At 39.2% G+C, this 20,227-nt stretch overlaps 1 protein-coding gene across 1 annotated transcript in view; it reads right to left on the bottom strand.

Moving 5' to 3' along the window:
• Positions 1-20,227, bottom strand: part of SLC26A4 (solute carrier family 26 member 4) — a 59,061-nt gene that overhangs the window by 5,484 nt on the left and 33,350 nt on the right. Inside the window, exons 13-19 of the mRNA XM_055590260.1 lie at positions 18,749-18,855; positions 16,661-16,730; positions 8,103-8,195; positions 6,669-6,764; positions 5,798-6,028; positions 4,022-4,076; positions 505-653 (exon numbers count right to left, since the gene is read on the bottom strand). Coding sequence (XP_055446235.1) covers positions 505-653; positions 4,022-4,076; positions 5,798-6,028; positions 6,669-6,764; positions 8,103-8,195; positions 16,661-16,730; positions 18,749-18,855 — 801 coding nt within the window. The remainder of the gene's footprint in view (positions 1-504; positions 654-4,021; positions 4,077-5,797; positions 6,029-6,668; positions 6,765-8,102; positions 8,196-16,660; positions 16,731-18,748; positions 18,856-20,227) is intronic.

The raw sequence follows: 20,227 nt of genomic DNA, 5'->3' as shown, positions 1-20,227 counted from the left end.
CCTGGCAGTCCAGTAGTTAGGACTCCACACTTCCAATGCAGGGGGCACAGGTCCAATCCCTGGTCAGGGAACTAAGATCTCACAGTCACACGGTGTAGCCAAAGGGAAAAGAAACTGATAAGAGTTTACAGACTGCTGAGAATTTAAATTGCATTTACATACAAATCACAGAAGATCCAAGATTTGGTGCCTTTTTTCTTAAAAGTCAGTACAGCTACTGCCTACTTATATTAGTAAACCTCCACATTGTGGAACTAATAATGTACTGGTTTCTACCAGGTGCTTTCCTATAACCTGTCCCACTGAGTCTTCATATCTACCCAGCAAGGGGAATGTTTTACTCCGATTTTACTGATGAGAAAACTGAGGCTCTGAAAAGTTAAGCAGGTGGCTTAAAAACTTCACTGGGCTAGGATTCAAATTTAGGTTTGTGGAATTTTCTGACATTTACTGAAACCATGGTAGTTTGGGAAAGCTACGTATGTAGAAAGTTTCAATGTTTACCGTTTCTAAAATGGAATCTTGAACCTCTTGAGATTTCACCTCGTTCTGGAGATGGAGGACAGCATCATGAACAGTCATAAAAAATATGTCCTTCCTGATGTTATTATCATTAAAGAAACCACATTTCTCCAGCTTTTCTATCACATGATCTTCAAAAGAAAAAGATAATGTTTAGTTAGTCTCTAGGAAAAGATATTCTTACAACATCAACCAATGCTAAGTTTTGGAACCTCCTCCTTTTAAATCTTTTTTTTTTTTTTTCTCATTTCCAGAATGTGATCCTGCTCTGTCAGTTTCTTTTCCAGTAGCACATGGAATGGTGACACCATAACTGGTTGTGGTATTAATAGATGGTCTTGTTTCCCAGCCGTCTCTCTTTTTCCAGGGAACCCATTCTCCTGCTGCTGTGAGTCTGACTGCTAACAGTTCACAGCTGTACCCTTCAATGGAGAACATGCTTTGGCCAATGGGAACTGTCTCACCTGAAGAAGGCCTAGGAGGTTTCACCACCTCCCTTGGGTGGCCCGCAGCCACAGCTGGACTGATCTGGAGGTAAAAGGGCCAGCCCCCCGCTGCTCTTGCCTCAAGAAAACCATCTGGTGCTCTTCTTGAGGTATTCCCCTGTGAAACCAAGCTAAGTAGATTCTGAAGCCATCTCTTTGTCTTCTCCTGCCCTATCCTGCTCCCCTCAGTCCTTGATGAATTTTCCAGTGTACTGCCTTAATAAGTCACTTGTGCTAGAATCCTTATCTCAGGCTCTGCTCCTAGAGAACTCAGTCTAACCACTACTATTCCTATACACCACTTGTACATCGACAGACACAGATTTGTGCCCTGAAAGTGCCTCTAGTTCTCAGGGATATGAGTCATTTTCCAGCTCTGCTCTCCCCAGGACAGTTTTTTCCCCATTGATCCTCCACTGCTAAGAGGACATAGGTTTCCAGGTGTTACCAGCTCTATGACACAAGTTGGAAGTAATCCTTCTAGATTCAAAAAGACCTTCAGAGTAATTGTTTAATGGGTAGAGTTTCTGTTTGTGGCAATGGTATTTTTGAAAATAGACAGTTGTGATCTTTGGGACACACAGATCTTTTTAAATTAGTGTTTTTGTTTTTTTCCAGATATATACTGAGGAGTGTAATTGTTGGATCCAGTGGTACTTCTATTTTCAGTTTTTTGAGAAACCTCCAAATTGTTTTCCACAGTGGTGATACCAATTTACATTCCCACCAACAATGTACCAGGGTGCCCTTTTTCTCTACATCCATACCAACATTTTTAACTGTAGACTTTATAATGATAGAAATTCTGACAGGTATAAAATGATATCTGATTGTTGTTTTGATTTGCATTTCTCTAACAATTAGCATTGTTGAGCATCTTTTCATGTGCCTGTTAGCCATCTGTATGTTTTCTTTGGAAAAATGCCTGTTCGGGTCTTCTGCTCATTTTTTTTGATTGGGTTGTTTGGTTTTTTGATATTGAGTTGTATGAGCTATCTGTATTTTTTCCAAATATTTTTTATTGAACTATAGTTGATTTATGATGTGTTAATTTCTGCTGTACAACAAAGTGATTCAGTTTATATATATATATATATATATATATATATATATATATCACAGAATGTCAAATATAGTTCCCTGTGCTATACAGTAAGCCCTTATTGTTTATCCATTCTATACATAGTAGTTTGCATATGCTAACCCCCACTCCCGAGCCATTTCTTCCCCACCCCTCATTCCCTTGGCAACCACAAATCTGTTCTCTATGTCTATAAATCTGTTCTGTTTTGTAGATAGTTTCATTTGTGTCATATTTTAGATTCTGCACAAGTGATACCATATAGTACTTCTCTTTCTATGACTTACTTCAATTAGTAGGATAATCTCTAAGTCCATCCATGTTGCTGCAAACAGCATTATTTCATTCTTTTTATGGCTGCATAGTATTCCGTTGTATATATGTATTAATACCACATCTTCTTTATCCGTTCATCTGTTGATGCACATTTAGGTTGCTTCCATGTCTTAGCTATTGTGAACAGTGCTGCTATGAACACAGAGCTGCACGTATGTTTTGAATTATAGTTTTGCCCAAGAGTGGGATTGCTAAATCATATGGCAACTCTGTTTTTAGTTTCTTGAGGAACCTCCATTCTGTTTTCCATAGTGGTTGCACCAACTTACATTCCCACCAACAATCTAGGAGCAATCCCTTTTCTCCACAGCCTTTCCAGCATTTGTTCTTTGTAGCTGTCTATATGTTTTGGATATTAACTCCTTGTCAATCACATAATTTGCAAGTATTTTGTCCCACTCAGAAAGTTGTCTTTTCGTTTTGTTGATGGTTTCCTTTGCTAAGCAAAATCTTTTAGGTTTAATTAGGTCTTGTTTTATTTACAATAGCATGGAAACAATCTAAGTGCCTGTCAACAGATGATTAAATTAAAAGATGTGGCATAAATGAAATGGAATATTACTCAGCTATAAAAAAGAATGAAATTCTGCCACTTGCAGTAATGTGGATGGACCTAAGGAATATTATGTTTAGTGAAATAAGTCAGACAGAGAATGACAAATGCTTTATGATATCACTTATATGCGGAATCTTAAAAAAATACAAATGAATGTGTATGCAAAACAGAAACAGATCCACAGATATAGAAAACAAACTCATGGGACTTCCCTGGTAGTCCAGTGGTTAGGACTCCACCTTCCAATGCAGGGGCTTTGGGTTCAATTCCTGGTCAGGGAGCTAAGATCCCAAATGCTTCATGGCCAATAAACCAGAACATAAAACAACCAAAGCAATATTGTAACAAATTAATGAAGACTTTTAAAAATGGTCCACATCAAAAAAAAAAAAAAAAAAAACAACGCTTAAAAAGCAAGAAAACAAACTCCTGGTCACCAAAAGGGAGGTACAAGGACAAATTAGGTGTATGAGACTAATTGACACAAACTACTAAGTATAAAATGGATAATCAACAAGGAAATCCTGTATTCCATAGTGTTTAGGGGATTATAGCCATTATCTTGTAATAACCTATAATGAATTATAGTCTGAAAAAATACTAAATCACTATGCTACATACCTGGAACTAATATAATATTATAAACCAACTAAAACTTCAATTAAAAAAAACAACAGAAAATAACAACAGCAACAACAAAAAATGTGCAGTAAATGTAAAATACACACTGGATCTCAAAGATGTAAACAGAAGCAAATAGTGCAAAATATCTCAGTAATAAATGTTATACTGACCAAAAGAAAAAAAAAGGAAAGAAAGCAAGAAAGGATAGTTGTGATTAATTGCACAATACGGTGAATGTACTTAATGCCACTGAATTAGTTGGATTCTTGACTAAAAGCACAAGTCTTATATCTCTTTTACCACAATAAAAATAGTTCTTGGAAAAAAAGCCCTTTGGACATTATGTACTCACATTCCAAGGTAGGAGAAAAGGCTTAAAGAAAAGTCTTATAGATAGATATGTATATATGCAATTACCTTGAAGGGATGCAAAGTACACATTTACATCAATTCTTTGGAATTCTTTGACAATCTAAAAATTTAAAAAGGAGAATTTGTAACAATGAGTAACTTTACCTGCCTATAACTCAGTAGCATTCAACTACTTGCTCAGGAGAAACTTTGAACACTTTCATGGTGAATCAGGAGTCTGAAGAAAGTTCATTGTTGGAAATTGGAAAACCACCGAAGTTTCAACATACAGTGATGATGCTTAGGATGAAAAGACCATGTCTCAAGAGGTGGCAACATCCAGTGCTCAATAGCCCAGCACTGGATAGCACACAGAGCTTCGTAAATACTTGTGGAAGGAAGGAAAGAAGGGATAGAGGAGGCTTCCTAATGCAACCTCTGCTGGTTGGAGAGAAGAGTATGAATTTATGTCTCTGAGTGGAAGAGATATGGCTGTGGATATGCGGCCACCAGACACCAAGAGTAAACACTGACCTAGAAACCAGGGCCTCTGTATTTTGACTGTAGCAGTGTCAGTATAGTGAGTGTGCTCTTACACTGTAGTTTTGCAAGATGTTACCACTGAAAGAAACTGGGTAAGTGGTACTGAGGATCTCTCTGTATTATTTCTTATAGTTTTATGGGGATCTACAGTTATCTCAAAATAAAAAGTTGAATTAAAAGAATTAAGACAGAAGACCTATGGACAAAACAAAAGACCCATGGACAAAAATCAAACAGAGCTTAAATTTTCTGGGGAAAAAAGATCAAGACCTCTATGCAAGTATAAAGTTTGGAGTTTTCAAAATTGTCACTTTAGCATTTGAAAGCAACAAGAAGCCCCAGCTAAGTTAAACCTCAGTTGAGAGTAGTTTGATATTATTACATAAACCTGATTGTCGGTGCCTTGAACCTGCCTGCTTTTCTGCCCAATCCTCTTGATACCTACGTGAGGCTTCACTTAAACTTGACACTCCTGGTCAAGTTGACCTCATTAGTCTGTTTTGAGCACTTAATACAATTGTTATTTAAAAGATTATTTAACATTTTCCTTGCCCCCTAGATCGCTTAGTCCCAGGAGGGTAGGAACTATGGCTACTTCATAATTATTAATAGTTTCTGGTCCCCAGCCAAGGGCTTGGCACATCTGAGGCACTGCACATCTATTTGTTAAAGGAATCACTGAACTTGAGCTTGCATACCTGCTTTCTGATAAGAATGTTTCTGTCCCGCATGCTCTTCATTCAGCTCTTTGACTGCCTAGATGTCTGGCCTACTTCCTGCAGATCTAACCCTGATAATGCCTGGCTTTTCCAGCCCTACCGTGTTTCTCATTCTGCTGCTGTTCACATAACAGATAAAAACATATTAAATTTTGCCCATTTTTCTTTTCATATTCCATGTCATATATATTCTCAGGAAAAGAAAACGTAACAAACGGTAATACTTGCTGACAGGTGACCATGTGCCAGACACTCTTCATTCTTCTCATTTAATCCTCATAACAAGCCTATGAAGGAGGTACCATCACTATCCCCACATTCAGATGGAGAAACTGAGGTACAGACAGATTAAGCGATTTGCCCACAGTCACACCACTAATAAGTTGTAGAGCCAGGATTCAAGCCCAGGGAGTCCAGCTCTGCAACCCATGCTTTAATAATACATTCCACTGCAAAAGCATCCCCCTGAAAAAATTACAGAACCCGTGCAATCAGTTACCCTTCTGTAAGACCAGGAAACCCACATCGTTTCACTATTACCAAAGCTCCAAATCTGTAATTTGAAACACCAGAACCTTACCACACGCAATGATCTCACTCCAACAACATCCAAGAAAGAGACGGCTCCGCAGTCAAGTACGAGGCTATGGATTGGCACTTTGGGAACATTCACTTTGACTGGAAGCTCAGAGTTCCAATCCACTTGGATCTCTATTTCCTTGGTTGGGATATCAGGTTCTTCTGGATTTTCAATGTCTTCATCAGGCTCAAAAGCATTATTTGATGAACCAGCACCACTTATAGTGCCATTCTAAACAAAGAAAGCATTGCCAACTTAATTACCAATTAGCTGGGAAGTCTTTCAACAATTAATCTAAAATGACTTCACAGTCCTACAGACTGTTCCTTGGTAAGCAAAACATCAAGAGGATGAACTCTTAGGGAATAAGATTTACCTCAGCCCAAATTTTGATGTTTTCTAGGAAGAAAAATGGAAGAGCAGTGGAGCCAGGAAATGCTTGATTTCTGGAAGATGGTGGAACTTAGGCAAGAGATATATTGGCAGGAATGTTTGAATAAAAGGTAATAAATACCATAGCTCTAAAAGTCTATGAACCTATAACTGTCTTCTATTGTGAATAATTTTCTGGTATTGAATTAGCACTTGTTTTGTTCCTTTCAGTAAAAATAAGGTTTATTTCATGAAAGAGGAAGATAAATCACACCCTGTGTTTCCAAGGAGCTCTGTTGATGTCATTTTATTCTTTCCCATTCTCTCTTGCCTAAAAGAACAACTCAGCTGTTCTCTGACATACATGTGTCATCTGCCTGTTCACATCTGGGTACCAAAGAGGGTACCCAGTTTAGTTTTAGACAATCTAACTGCTTTAATGTCATCTGAGAAATGAGAGAATTTCAGAGGGGGAGTGGAAAGGATGACGTTGCCTTACCTTTGTTGCTCTTAACTGCCCTTTCTTGATGAGCTTTTGTATTTTTCTCAGTGCTTTCAGCCTCTTATTATATACTCTAATGGCATCAAATCCAACCTTTGGAAATAAATGTTAAGTTAGTTAGAACATTTGGTTTCTAATGCTCATTAATGACTGTTTTTACCTGGAAAGGCTATTCTCAAGCAATATTACTCCCTTTTGTTGCTGCTGCTGCTGCTAAGTCACTTCAGTCGTGTCCAACTCTGTGTGACCCCATAGACAGCAGCCCACCAGGCTTCCCCGTCCCTGGGATTCTCCAGGCAAAAACACTGGAGTGGGTTGCCATTTCCTTCTCCAATGCAGGAAAGTGAAAAATGAAAGTGAAGTCACTCAGTCATGTCCAACTCTTTGTGCCCCATGGACTGCAGCCCACCAGGCCCCTCCGTCCATGGGATTTTCCAGGCAAGAGTACTGGAATGGGTTACCATTGCCTTCTCCATACTCCCTTCTATATCCTGCCAAAAAAGAAATTCTGAGGTCTGATGGAGGTCTCCACTACCAGGCCACCCTAACCTACCTACCCAGAGACTCAGGGAAAGTGAAAGTGAAAGTGAAGTCACTCAGTCATGCCCGACTCTTTGGGACCCCATGGACTGTAGCCTACCAGGCTCCTCCGTCCATGGGATTTTCCAGGCAAGAGTACTGGAGTGGGTTGCCATTTCCTTCTCCAGAGACTCAGGAAAGGTGGTAGTATATTGAAGACTCTAAGACTGTAAGAAAAAAAAAAAAAAACAGCAAAAAATAACCTTTTTAGCTTTAAGTCTTAACAAATTTCCTTAACATAACAAAGCCCTCTTGTTGCAAAATTTAGGAACATTCCTTTGAACCTTAGGAAAACACTGATCTAAAGGCAAATTCCACCTTCAAAGCATAGCATAGAATTCAAGACCAGAATTCCCTGCTTATATAACCCACTTATACTTTTTACCCTTTATTCCAACTGCCCCTCACCCCTTACCCAATATACATTCCCATGTTTTCCTCTCAGCTCACACAGTTCCCAAACCCCTGCATTAATCTCCTTCCTTCTGCCCAACTGCCATGCAAAGCCTGATCACTGACATGCAAAGCCTGACATGGATCGCTCCCTTCCATGAAATCTTAACACTTACTATCTACACTTCTTATTTGAAACTTACTCAGATTCTGCCTGGAGACATCTCTTGTGGTTTTGTCCAGCACAATTATTGCTACCTGAATTTTAACATATGTGTTATTATTGGTTTTTTCCTGTCCCCAAATATTAATAGATTAAAAGTTATTTGAGGGCAAGGGTGTTATAATTATTAATGCCCTGTACAAAGGAAACAGGGCATAGGGCCAAATAAATACCTGTTAAATGAATGAAGTCTCAAAGGTGGTTAGAAACCAAATTTCTAGGGATAAAATACTTACTGTGGACTTGATACATTTTTTCAAACCATCAACGTTGCCATAAAAAATAGGACTAGAAAATCTCAGAATCTTCACACCTTCAAGTTCTTCAATCTAGCATTTAAAAAAAAAAATTGTCTGAGTTTAAATCATTTAAATATTCAATTAAGCTTTTGGCTATTCAGCTAGGAGTGGAGTTAGAATTGCTCCAAGGAGCTAGGCAGTGGCAGTCAACTTTCCTTGAATAGGGCCTAGATTGCAGTTGGGAGACAGAGTTACACAAATTCCTGAACTTCCACAGTCACAGAGAAGGTCAGAATAGAAACAGTCTTAGAAAGCAATTATCTAGCCCTCTAATTTCCACATGATGAAACTGAGACTCCAAAACACAGATACTGTATATCCCTGTAATCCCACTCCTGGGGCACGGATCCAGAGAAAAACATGATCCCAAAAGAGATATGCACCCCAATATTCATTGCAGCACTGTTGACAACAGTCAAGACATGGAAGCAACCTAAATGTCCATCGACAGAGAACGTCCATCGACAAAGAAGATGTAGCACATATATACAATGGAATATTACTCAGGCATAGAAAGATTGAGATAATGCCATTTGTAGCAACATTGATGGACTTAGAGAGTGTTATATTGAGTGAAGTCAGTCAGTCAGAGAAGGAGAAATATCGTATGACATCTGTTATATGTGGAATCTAAAAAGAAATGATACAAATGAACTTACAAAACAGAAACAGACTCACAGACTTTGAGAATGAGCTTATGGTTGTTGGTATGGGGGAAGAATGGAGGGGGCGGGGATAGTTAGGAAGTTTGGGATGGGCATGTACACACTGCTATATTTTAAATGGATAACCAGAATTCCATAGCACAGGGAACTCTGCTCAATGTTACATGGCAGCCTGGATAGGAGAGGTGTTTGGGGGAGAATATATACACATATATGTATAGCTGAGTCTCTTTGCTGTTCACCTGAAACTATCACAACCTTGTCAATCGGCTATATCCCAATACAAAATAAAAAGTTTAAAAAAAAATGAAACTGAGGCTCCAAATCGTCATATGAATTGCCTCAAGTTCATATGACTGGCCTTCTTCCCATCTCCCTCAACTATTTTAAAATAGGGAGGGGGAAAAAAGGAGCAAAATCTAAGGGACTTGCAGGAACTGAAGCCTATTATGTTATTTGCTTGTTCTGGAAAAGAAAATGGCAACTCCAGTACTCTTGCCTGGAAAATCCCATGGACGGAGGGGCCTGGTGGGCTGCAGTCCATGGCGTCGCTAAGACTCGGACACGACTGAGTGACTTCGCTTTCACTTTTCACTTTCCTGCATTGGAGAAGGAAATGACAACCCACTCCAGTGTTCTTGCCTGGAGAATCCCAGGGACGTTGGAGCCTGGTGGGCTGCCGTCTATGGGGTCGCACAGAGTCGGACATGACTGAAGCAACTTAGCAGCAGCAGCACCCTGACACACAATGGCCAGACAAAAAGTGAACCTAACAGAATCATGGACTTTTCTACCCTTTAGGGATCATAGCAGTTTTCATCCAGCCCCTTCAGATGAGAAACCTGAGGCCCCGAGAGGCTGACTGACTTGGGCAAGGTCTCCACTAGTTAGAGCCTAGAACTCAGAACCCCCAACTCACCAAGTGTTCCCTGCCTCAGAGCATCGTAGACTCCTTTCTAGCCCTTGACAGCACCTGGCTCAACACAACTGCCAGAGACTGTGAAAATAAATTAAGTAGCAGCTACTGGAATTTTAGATTCAGTATCTAATATCTAAAAAAATTTTTTTCTTTGCTTTTAAAAACTATTTGTTGCTAAAATACATGTTTTCTTTATTTTGTTGTTTCTTTCTTTGCTTTCTTTCATGGCCAGGTCTACTTCCTACCATGATAAATTTTTTAAATTGAGATAAAACTGGTATATAACACTATATTAGTTCTGTATATGCAACATAATAATTCTATATTCATATACACCACAAAATGATCACCACAATAAATACCCTCTTCGCCCCCTTCATCCATTTCACTGAACCTCCAACCCCCTTCCCCTCTGGTAATCACCAATCTGTCCTTTGTATCTGTGACTTTTGTTTCATTTTGTTTTTATTCATTTGTGTTGTTTTTTAGAATCTATACCTCTAATGGTATTTGTCTCTCTCTGTCTTATTTCACTTTTCATAATAACCTTAAGATCCATCCATGTGGTTACAAATGGTAAGATTTTCCTTTTTATCTCTGATTAGTATTCATGTGTATATGCGTGCCCACATGCGTGCGCATGCTCAGTTCTTTATCCATTCATCTATCAGTGGACACTTAAGTTATTTTCATATATTGGCTATTGTAAATAATGCTTCAGTGATCATAGGAGTGCATACATCTTTCTGAATTAGTGTTTTCATTTTCTTCACATAAATAACAAGAACTGGAATAGGTGATAGTTCTATTTTTAATGTTTTGAGGAACCTCCACATTGTTTTCCATAATGCTACACCAATTTACATTCCTACCAACAGTGTGTGAGGGTTCTGTTTTCTCCATACTCTTTCCGATACTTCTTATTTCTTGTTTTTTGTTAATAGCCTTTCTGACAGGTGTGAAGGAAAATCTCACTGTGGCTTTGATTTGCATTTCTCTGATAATTAGTGATACTGAACATTTTTTCCTGTGCCTGTTAGCCATCCGTATATCTTCTTTGGGAAAACGTCTTATTAGAACCTCTGCCTATTTTTAACTGAATTGTTTAGGTTTTTTTGCTATTGAGTTGTTTGAGTTCTGGGTATATTTTGGATATTAACCCATTATAAGATACATAATTTGCAGTTATTTCCTTCTATTCAGTTGGTTGCCTTTTCATTTTGTTGATAGTTTCCTTTGCACACAAAAGCTATTTAGTTTGATGTAGTCCCACTTTAGCTGCCTTTGCTTTTGGATTCAGATCCAAACATTTAACATCAAGACTGATGTCTTGGAGCTAACTTCCCTTGTTTTCTTCTAGTTTTATGGTTTCAGGTCTTATATTCAAGTCTTTAATCTATTTTGAGTTCATTTTTGTATATTATACAAGATAGTAGTCCAGGTCCATTCTTTTGCATATGGCTGTTCAGGATCCCTAACATCACTGACTTCTGCTTCATTGACTGTGCCAAAGCCTTTGACTGTGTGAACCACAACAAACTCTGGAAAATTCTTAGAGATGGGAATACCAGACCACCTGACCTGCCTCTTGAGAAGTCTGTATGCAGGTCTGGAAGCAACAGTTAGAACTGGACGTGGAACAACAGACTGGTTCCAAATAGGAAAAGGAGTACGTCAAGGCTGTATATTGTCACCCTGCTTATTTAACTTATTTAACATCATGAGAAACGCTTGGCTGGAAGAAGCACAAGCTAGAATCAAGATTGCCAGGAGAAATATCAATAACCTCAGATGTGCAGATGACACCACCCTTATGGCAGAAAGCAAAAAAGAACTAAAGAGCCTCTTGATGAAAGTGAAAAAGGAGAGTGAAAACTTGGCTTGAGGCTCAACATTCAGAAAACTAAGATCATGGCATCCAGTTCCATCACTTCATGGCAAATAGATGGGGAAACAGTGGAAACAGTGACTGACTTTATTTTGGGGGGCTCCAAAATCACTGCAGATGGTGACTGCAGCCATGAAATTAAAAGACGCTTGCTCCTTGGAAGGAAAGTTATGACCAACCTAGACAGCATATTCAAAAGCAGAGACATTACTTTGCCAACAAAGGTCCTTCTAGTCAAGGCTATGGTTTTTCCAGTGGTCATGTATGGATGTGAGGGTTGGACTATAAAGAAAGCTGAGTGCTGAAGAATGGATGCTTTTGAACTGTGGTGTTGGAGAAGACTCTTGAGGGTCCCTTGGACTGCAAGAAGATCCAACCAGTCCATCCTAAAGAAATCAGTCCTGAATATTCATTGGAAGGACTGATGCTGAAGCTGAAACTCCAATACTTTGGCCATCTGATGCAAAGAACTGACTCCTTGGAAAAGACCCCGATGCTGGGAAAGATTGAAGGCAGTAGGAAAACGGGATGGATGACCGAGGATGAGATGGCTGGATGGCATCACTGATTCAACAGACATGAGTTTGAGTAAACTCTGGGAGTTGGCGATGGACAGGGAAGCCTGGATACTCCATTTCTTCTAAGGGATTCTTGCCCGCAATAGTAGATATAATGGTCATCTGAGTTAAATTTACCCATTCCAGTCCATTTTAGTTCGCTGATTCCTAAAATGTCAATGTTCACTCTTGCTAGCTCCTGTTTGATCACTTCCAATTTGCCTTGATTCATGGATCTAACATTCCAGGTTCCTATGCAATATTGCTCTTTACAGCATTGGACTTTGCTCCATCACCAGTCACATCCACAACTGGGTGTTGTTTTTTCTTTGGCTTCATCCCTTCATTCTTTCTTGAGTTATTTCTCCACTGATCTCCAGCAGCATAGTGGGCACCTACCAACCTGGGGAATTCATCTTTCCATGTCCTATCTTTTCGTCTTTTCATACTGTTCATGGGGTTCTCAAGGCAGGAATACAGAAGTGGTTTGCCATTCCCTTCTCCAGTGGACCACATTTTGTCAGAACTCTCCACCATGACTTGTCCATCTTGGATGACCCTACATGGCATAGCTCATAGTTTCACTGAGTTAGACAAAGTTGTGGTCCATGTGATTAGATTGGTTAGTTTTCTAACCAAGAAAACCATCCCCAATAAAAAGAAATGCAAAAAAGCAAAATGGTTGTCTGAGGAGATCTTACAAATAGAAAAGAAGAGAAGCCCCTTCTTTAGAATAGGCTTCAAATAGAATAGAAAAATCTGTGAAAAGAAGAGAAGCCAAAAGCAAAGGAGTAAAGGAAAGATATACGCATTTGAATGCAGAGTTTCAAAGAATAGCAAGGAGAGAAAAGACAGCCTTCCTCAGGTATCAGTGCAAAGAAATAGAGGAAAACAGTAGAATGGGAAAGACTAGAGATCTCTTCAAGAAAATTAGATATACCAAGGGAACATTTCATGCAAAGATGGGCTCAATAAAGGACAGAAATGGTATGGACCTAACAGAAGCAGAAGATATTAAGAAGAGGTGGCAAGAATACACAGAAGAACTGTACAAAAAAGATCTTCACGACTCAGATAATCACGATGGTGTGATCACTCACCTAGAGCCAGACATCCTGGAATGTGAAGTCAAGTGGGCCTTAGAAAGCATCACTACGAACAAAGCTAGTGGAGGTGATGGAATTCCAGTTGAGCTATTTCAAAGCCTAAAAGATGATGCTGTGAAAGTGCTGCACTCAATATGCCAGCAAATTTGGAAAACTCAGCAGTGGCCACAGGACTGGAAAAGGTCAGTTTTCATTCCAATTCCAGAGAAAGGCAATGCCAAAGAATGCTCAAACTACCACACAATTGCATTCATCTCACACACTAGCAAAGTAATGCTCAAAATTCTCCAAGCCAGGCTTCAGCAATACGTGAACTGTGAGCTTCCAGATGTTCAAGCTGAATTTAGAAAAGGCAGAGGAATCAGAGATCAAATTGCCAACATGTGCTGGATCATAGAAAAAGCAAGAGAGATCCAGAAAAACATCTATTTCTGTTTTATTGACTACGCCAAAGCCTTTGACTGTGTGGATCACAATAAACTGTGGAAAATTCTGAAAGAGATAGGAATACCAGACCACTTGACCTGCCTCTTGAGAAATCTGTATGCAGGTCAGGATGGAACGGTTAGAACTGGACTTGGAACAACAGACTGGTTCCAAATAGGAAAAGAAGTACATCAAGGCTGTATATTGTCACCATGCTTATTTAACTTATATGCAGAATACATCATGAAAAACGCTTGGCTGTAAGAAGCACAAGCTAGAATCAAGATTGCTGGGAGAAATATCAATAACCTCAGATGTGCAGATGACACCACCCTTATGGCAGAAAGTGAAGAAGAACTAAAGAGCCTCTTGATGAAAGTGAAAGAGGAGAGTGAAAAAGTTGGCTTAAAGCTCAGCATTCAGAAGACAAAGATCATGGCATCCAGTTCCATCACTTCATGGCAAATAGATGGGGAAACAGCAGAAACAGCTGGAGACTTTATTTTTTTGGGCTCCAAAATCACTGCGGATGGTGACTGCAGCCATGAAATAAAAAGACGCTTACTTCTTGAAAGAAAAGTTATGACCAACCTAGACAGGATATTAAAAAGCAGAGACATTACTTTGCCAACAAAGGTCTGTCTAGTCAAAGCTATGGTTTTTCCAGTAGTCATGTATAGATGTGAGAGCTGGACTATAAAGAAAGCTGAGCGCCAAAGAATTGATGCTTTTGAACTGTGTTGTTGGAGAAGACTCTTGAGGGTCCCTTGGACTGCAAGGAGATCCAACCAGTCCATCCTAAAGAAAATCAGTCCTGAATGTTCATTGGAAGGACTGATGCTGAAGCTGAAACTCCAATACTTTGGCCACCTGATGAGAAGAGCTGACTCATTTGAAAAGACCCTGATGCTGGGAAAGATTGAAGGCAGGAGGAGAAGGGGACGGCAGAGGGTGAGATGATTGGATGGCATTACCGAATCAATGGACGTGAGTTTGAGTAAACTCCGGGAGTTGATAATGGACAGGGAGGCCTGGTGAACTACAGTCCATGGGGCCGCAAAGAGTCGGACATGACTGAGCAACTGAACTGACTGAACTGAATATCACTGATTGAAGAGACTATCTTTTTCCATTGTATATTCTTGTTATAAGCTGTCTATGTATCTGTGAATTTATTTCTGGGCTTTCTATTATATTCCATTGATCTACATGTATTTTGATGCTAATACCATACTCTTTTGATTATAATAACTTTGGAGTAGAAAGGGGAAATATTTATATGATCTGAAGAGAAACCAGAGTATATGACAATAGCTTTGTAGCAGAACTTGAAATCAGGGCGCATGATGTCTCCCACTTAGTTCTTTCTTAAGATTGCTTTCGCTACTCAGGGTCTTTTGTGATTCCATAGAAATTTTACAGTTATTTGTTGGGCTTTGTTTCTAAATATATGCCTGGTTAATCTACCTTTACTATATTTGCCTTTACCAATGAGATTTTTACTTTTATATGTTTTCTTGTTGCTAGTAAGTAGCTGTAGATTGGGTGTGTCCTTAGGGGGAGGGGAGTTCAGAATCTTCCTGCTCCAGAATCCATCTTGGACTACCCCTTTAAAATTTCTTTCTCTGCTTTTTCATCTTTGTTCCCTCTGATCATTAAGCAATCTTTTTTTTTTTTTTTGGCAGGGAATATAAGCCCATCAATGGAATGTTCATTTTCTTCATTTTTGATTTTCTGTATTATGTATTATTTCTTCCAATTCTAGGATACAGATGTCAAATAAGGTTCTTTGTGACAGAGAACATGATTTCACAGGGATTTCAGACAATTTCATAGAGGATAATGATAACATAGAGAAATAGAAATTTTTTTCCTCTTGCTGCTTAAAAAATGTTTCATGTCATGGCTTTCAGCCCTATCACTATAATATTTCTGGGTATGGATTTTTATGTGTACATTAACTGGGTTCAGTGGGCATTCTGGATTTGTACATATTTTTCTTCTAATTTGGGAACATTTTGATACTTATTCAAATATTTTATCTTTTTTTTTCTCTTCTCCTTTTTTGGGACTGCTGTTACTCATATGTAGATATATTTTATTTTGTCCTAGAGGTCTCTGAGGCTCTGTCTTTTTAAAGTTAAAACTGACATATTGGTTTCATATGTTCACATTGTACATATTATATACAACCTATTTGTATATATTGCAAAATGATCACCACTATAAGTCTAGTTAACATCTGTCACAATATGTAATTACAAAATTTTTTGTGTGATAAGGACTTTTTAAGATCTATTCTCTTAGCGATTTTGAGATATGCTATATAGTATTATTAACTTTGGTCACCATACTGTATATTGCAACCCCGTGGCTTATTTTATACCTGGAAGTTTGTGTCTTTTGACCCCATTCACTCAGAGAAATAGAATTTGATTCAACTTTTGGAAATAATTGAATTGCCTGTTTTTAAAAAAATACCTCTTACAATGGTTTGACATTAAAATGACATCTTAACTAGCATGAACAAAATTCATATCAGAGAGCTTCCATGGTGGCTCAGAGGGCTTCACTGGTGGCTCAGACACTAAGGAATCTGCCTGCAATGAGGGAGACCTGGGTTCAACCCCTGGGTTGGGAAGATCCCCTGGAGGAGGGCATGGCAACCCACTCCAGTATTCTTGCCTGGAGAATCCCTATGGACAGAGAAGCCTAGCAGGCTACAGTCCATGGGGTTGCAAAGGGTTGGATAGCAGAGGGCACACTGGGACAAAAGTTTTCCTAGTACGCCCAGTATATTTATGGGCTTTCCCAACAGAAGTAGCCTCCCTTTTTGGCTACCTTATCCCTGACACACAAGAAGAGAAATATGCAACCTCTGAAAATCCAGCTTAGCAAACCCAAGTCCAGCCAGTGTCTCCCAAGGGCACTTACATTTTTGTAATTCTTTGTGCTTTTGTAGATGTCTGTGCTAGGGATACTTCCAAGGCTGTTCCAAGATGGACTAAAAGAAGAAAAATTAAGGTCAGGATTTTTTGGAACAAGCATATTTTGGAATAAAACGTTAGAAGAAATGACAGAATCTAAAGAGCCCATAATTTGGATGTCTTGGGACTCTGTCTTTATTGCAGATGACATTTTCTGGTAGCTAACTCTGAAGTGAACAGCTGGTATTTGTGCAAGCCTGGGGGTAAAAAAGGAAGTGTGCCTCTTTTCCAATGCCTGCAAGAAGTAATGAGCATCATACTTTCATATGTGTGGCACTTTATAGGATAAGCAAAGAGCTTTCACACATGTTAAATCTTATTTGAGCCCTGAATGGTTAACAGTATTATCCTCATTTTTAAGTAAGTGAGTAAACTGAGGTTTAGAGAAGTTCAAAAAGGTTCTGGAGGAAGAGAAGCACAGCCTCTATCTTTAACCTGTGGGTCTTCATGGTCTGGCACAGTGCCTAGAACTACCTTGTGAGTTATAGCAACTTTCTGATGAAGTATGGAAAGTCTGCAGTGATCCAATTAGTCTCATTTCATAGAAACAGGAGCCTGGGAGGACCAGATTGTTGATTTCCTGTTCCTGGTGCAATCACATAAATTCCAGGATTCCTCAACTGTGACTAGGGACATATGCTAAATACTATGCCTGAACAAAGAATGTCTGTTTGGGGTGCTCTCAGCAATGTGCTCTCTGGACCAGGCTTATAATTACTGGAAATTAAATCCTGGGGAGGATACTGCTTTTGGTTGGCTCAAAGCCTCATTACCAAATCTGCAGGTAAAGGGTTTCACCCATTTCTCCTTGACTTACTGTGCCATGCTGATTTTTAACTTAAAGCTCAGAAACTGTGTAGTCTGTCTCTAAAAACCCTTCTCCCTCTCAATCACACACAAGTTACAGTAAATATGGAGTAGCCAGAGCTCAGAAGACATCATCTTCCAAGGAGAGTTTCTGGGGTGTTTCCCAGAAGAAAACTGGGTGCTTTGGGAGCTTGAGAAGTCTTTCAGGCCCCTGGGCAACCACTTAAGGGTGCTGAGATGGTAAACACAAGCTTTTGGGTAGGCTCCAACATGCCAGGGGAGGCAAGGAGAATTGCTTGGTGAAACAGGAGACATGGACCTAGGCTAAGCTGTAGACATCTGTGTTAGGTTTACCCAGGTTTTTCATTCCTTCGTGGCCCAAGTGCAGGCCAAGAAGGAGCCAGAAGTCTGGGAAGATAGCAGAGGCTTCGAGAGAAGCTTTCTTCGACTCTCTGTTCAGAAAATGCCAAAGACATAGAAAGGTACCTACCGAAGGCCTCTCAAGAGTCCAAACAAAACAAACACACCTCCAAGCTGCCTCACAGATTGTTTTCCATTACTTTGAACTGTGTCTCTGCTGCTTTCACTCTCTAGATGACCTGGTTATATCTGTTTTATATTATTGGTATGGTTTATTAGGTACATACCTTATTTGGCAGATTTGAATGAATTTTGGCTACAGTCAACTGTCTTAAAGTCTCCTATTCTGGGTTATTACATAACTTCTGGGTTACTAGCTTCAAAAGAAAATGAGCCATAATATATTTAGCAGCTGTCTGGGCCCAAGACTTGGGTCCCCAGTGCCTCTTAGACTTCATCTCATTTTAAAAAGAAACTACACAGCAACCTCAGTCTTTTGCTGATTATGTATCTTTTAGTCTTACCATGACTTGGAGGTGAACATAGCAGTAGAGCCTGTGAGCAAGTGCATAGATTTTGGGGTGGGATACATCTTTGAAATGCTGGCTCCGCACATACTAGCTGTGTGATCTTAGAGAAGGTTCTTAATCTACTGAGTTTCAATTATCTTACTTATCAAATGAGAATAATAAAAAATATTCACAGGATTTTTTTAAAGACTAATTATGATAATGTTTAATTTGTAGAAGCACTTATAAATAATAACTCCTGTGAAAGGGAGTAGTTTTATTATACTTATCAAAATTGTATAAGAAATTTCAGGGTGTATTGTCCTGTTTATCGATAACTTGGATTTTATATTACTCACAATTGAACTCTCAGGACCACAGTGAGAAATCCGAACACAAGGCCAGCTAGTAAACCGAGGTCCAGTCCCAGAATGATGGATGCCATGCATGTAAATACCCAAATAACCTAGGAAAACATGAAAATGAAAAATGCTAATTCATCAGGTACCATGAAGTGGGTGACTACCTGTAAAAAATAATATCAATTGTCCACGAACAAATCACAGCTTTGTAAAATATTCTGATGTCCTTACATACTTTAAGTGGAAATTGGACTTCCCAATACAGGCCAACTGTCCTATTAAAATATTTTTAGATTTAGTTTTTGAATAGGTGATATATTGTTGTTTTAGTCACTGAGTCATGTCCAGCTCTTTGCGACCCCATGGACTGTAGCCCAGCAGGTTGCTCTGTCCATGGAATTCCCTAGGCAAGAGTATTAGAGTGGGTTGCCATTTCCTCCTCCACGGGATCTTCACCACCCAGGGATCAAACCCCAGTTTCCTGCATTGGCAGGCAGATTCTTTACCACTGAACCACCAGGGAAGCCCTGATATATATTAACATAGTTCAAAATAAAATTGGTATTAAAAAGGTATGCAGTCCAGGTTCGATGCACGATACTGGATGCTTGGGGCTAGTGCACTGGGACGACCCAGAGGGATGGTATGGGGAGGGAGGAGGGAGGAGGGTGCAGGATGGGGAACACATGTATACCTGTGGCGGATTCATTTTGATATTTGGCAAAACTAATACAATTATGTAAAGTTGAAAAAAAAAAAAAAAAAAAGGTATGCAGAGGCACTTTCCTAGAGGTCCAGTGGTTAAGACTCCACACACCCACTGCGGGGGGGTTCAGGTTTGAATTCTGGTCGGGGAACTAAGATCCCGCAAGCAACATGGTGTGACCAAAAAAGTGTGCAGTGAAAAATCTTGGTTGCAACCCTCTCCTTTCTCCATTCATTCCCATCCTCTTTTCTCTCTTACATCCTTTTTTATTTCTGTGTGTGTGTGTACACATGTGCACATTTTTCACCAGCATTTTTTTTTTTTGCAAATACAAGCAAATATCACTGTAAAACATAGATTATTTTCCCTTCTTTTAGTGTGTTATACACATTCTTCAATTTGGCCCAGTCTCTTTTTACTTAACAATTTGTCTTGGAGATCTTTCCGTATAGATAGATAGGGAATTTTTTCCCATTCTTTTTATCTGTTCTGGTTTAAATTATAGCAGAATTCTGAAGGGTTTAGCTGCTGCTGCTTCTTCTTTTTTGCTTTTTACAATTCCTCAGAAGAGTTGTAAAGATTACTTTAATCAAAATTATAATCGACATGGGGTTTTGCATTTTGTTTCTGCTTCGTGTTTTATTTGTCCTTCTAGATTAGAGGGTTTTTTTTATTTGTTCTTTGGCTTTGGAAGGCCAGCGGTATATGAAGGAGCTCATATGGGATTCTTGTACAAAATGGATCTTCCCAGAGATATAGGACCTTCACAA

Source organism: Bubalus kerabau, chromosome 8, assembly GCF_029407905.1.
Source record: "Bubalus kerabau isolate K-KA32 ecotype Philippines breed swamp buffalo chromosome 8, PCC_UOA_SB_1v2, whole genome shotgun sequence".
NCBI classification, from domain to species: domain Eukaryota; kingdom Metazoa; phylum Chordata; class Mammalia; order Artiodactyla; family Bovidae; genus Bubalus; species Bubalus kerabau.
Note: the sequence above shows the minus strand (reverse complement) of the source record. Positions and strands in the feature narration are given on the sequence as shown.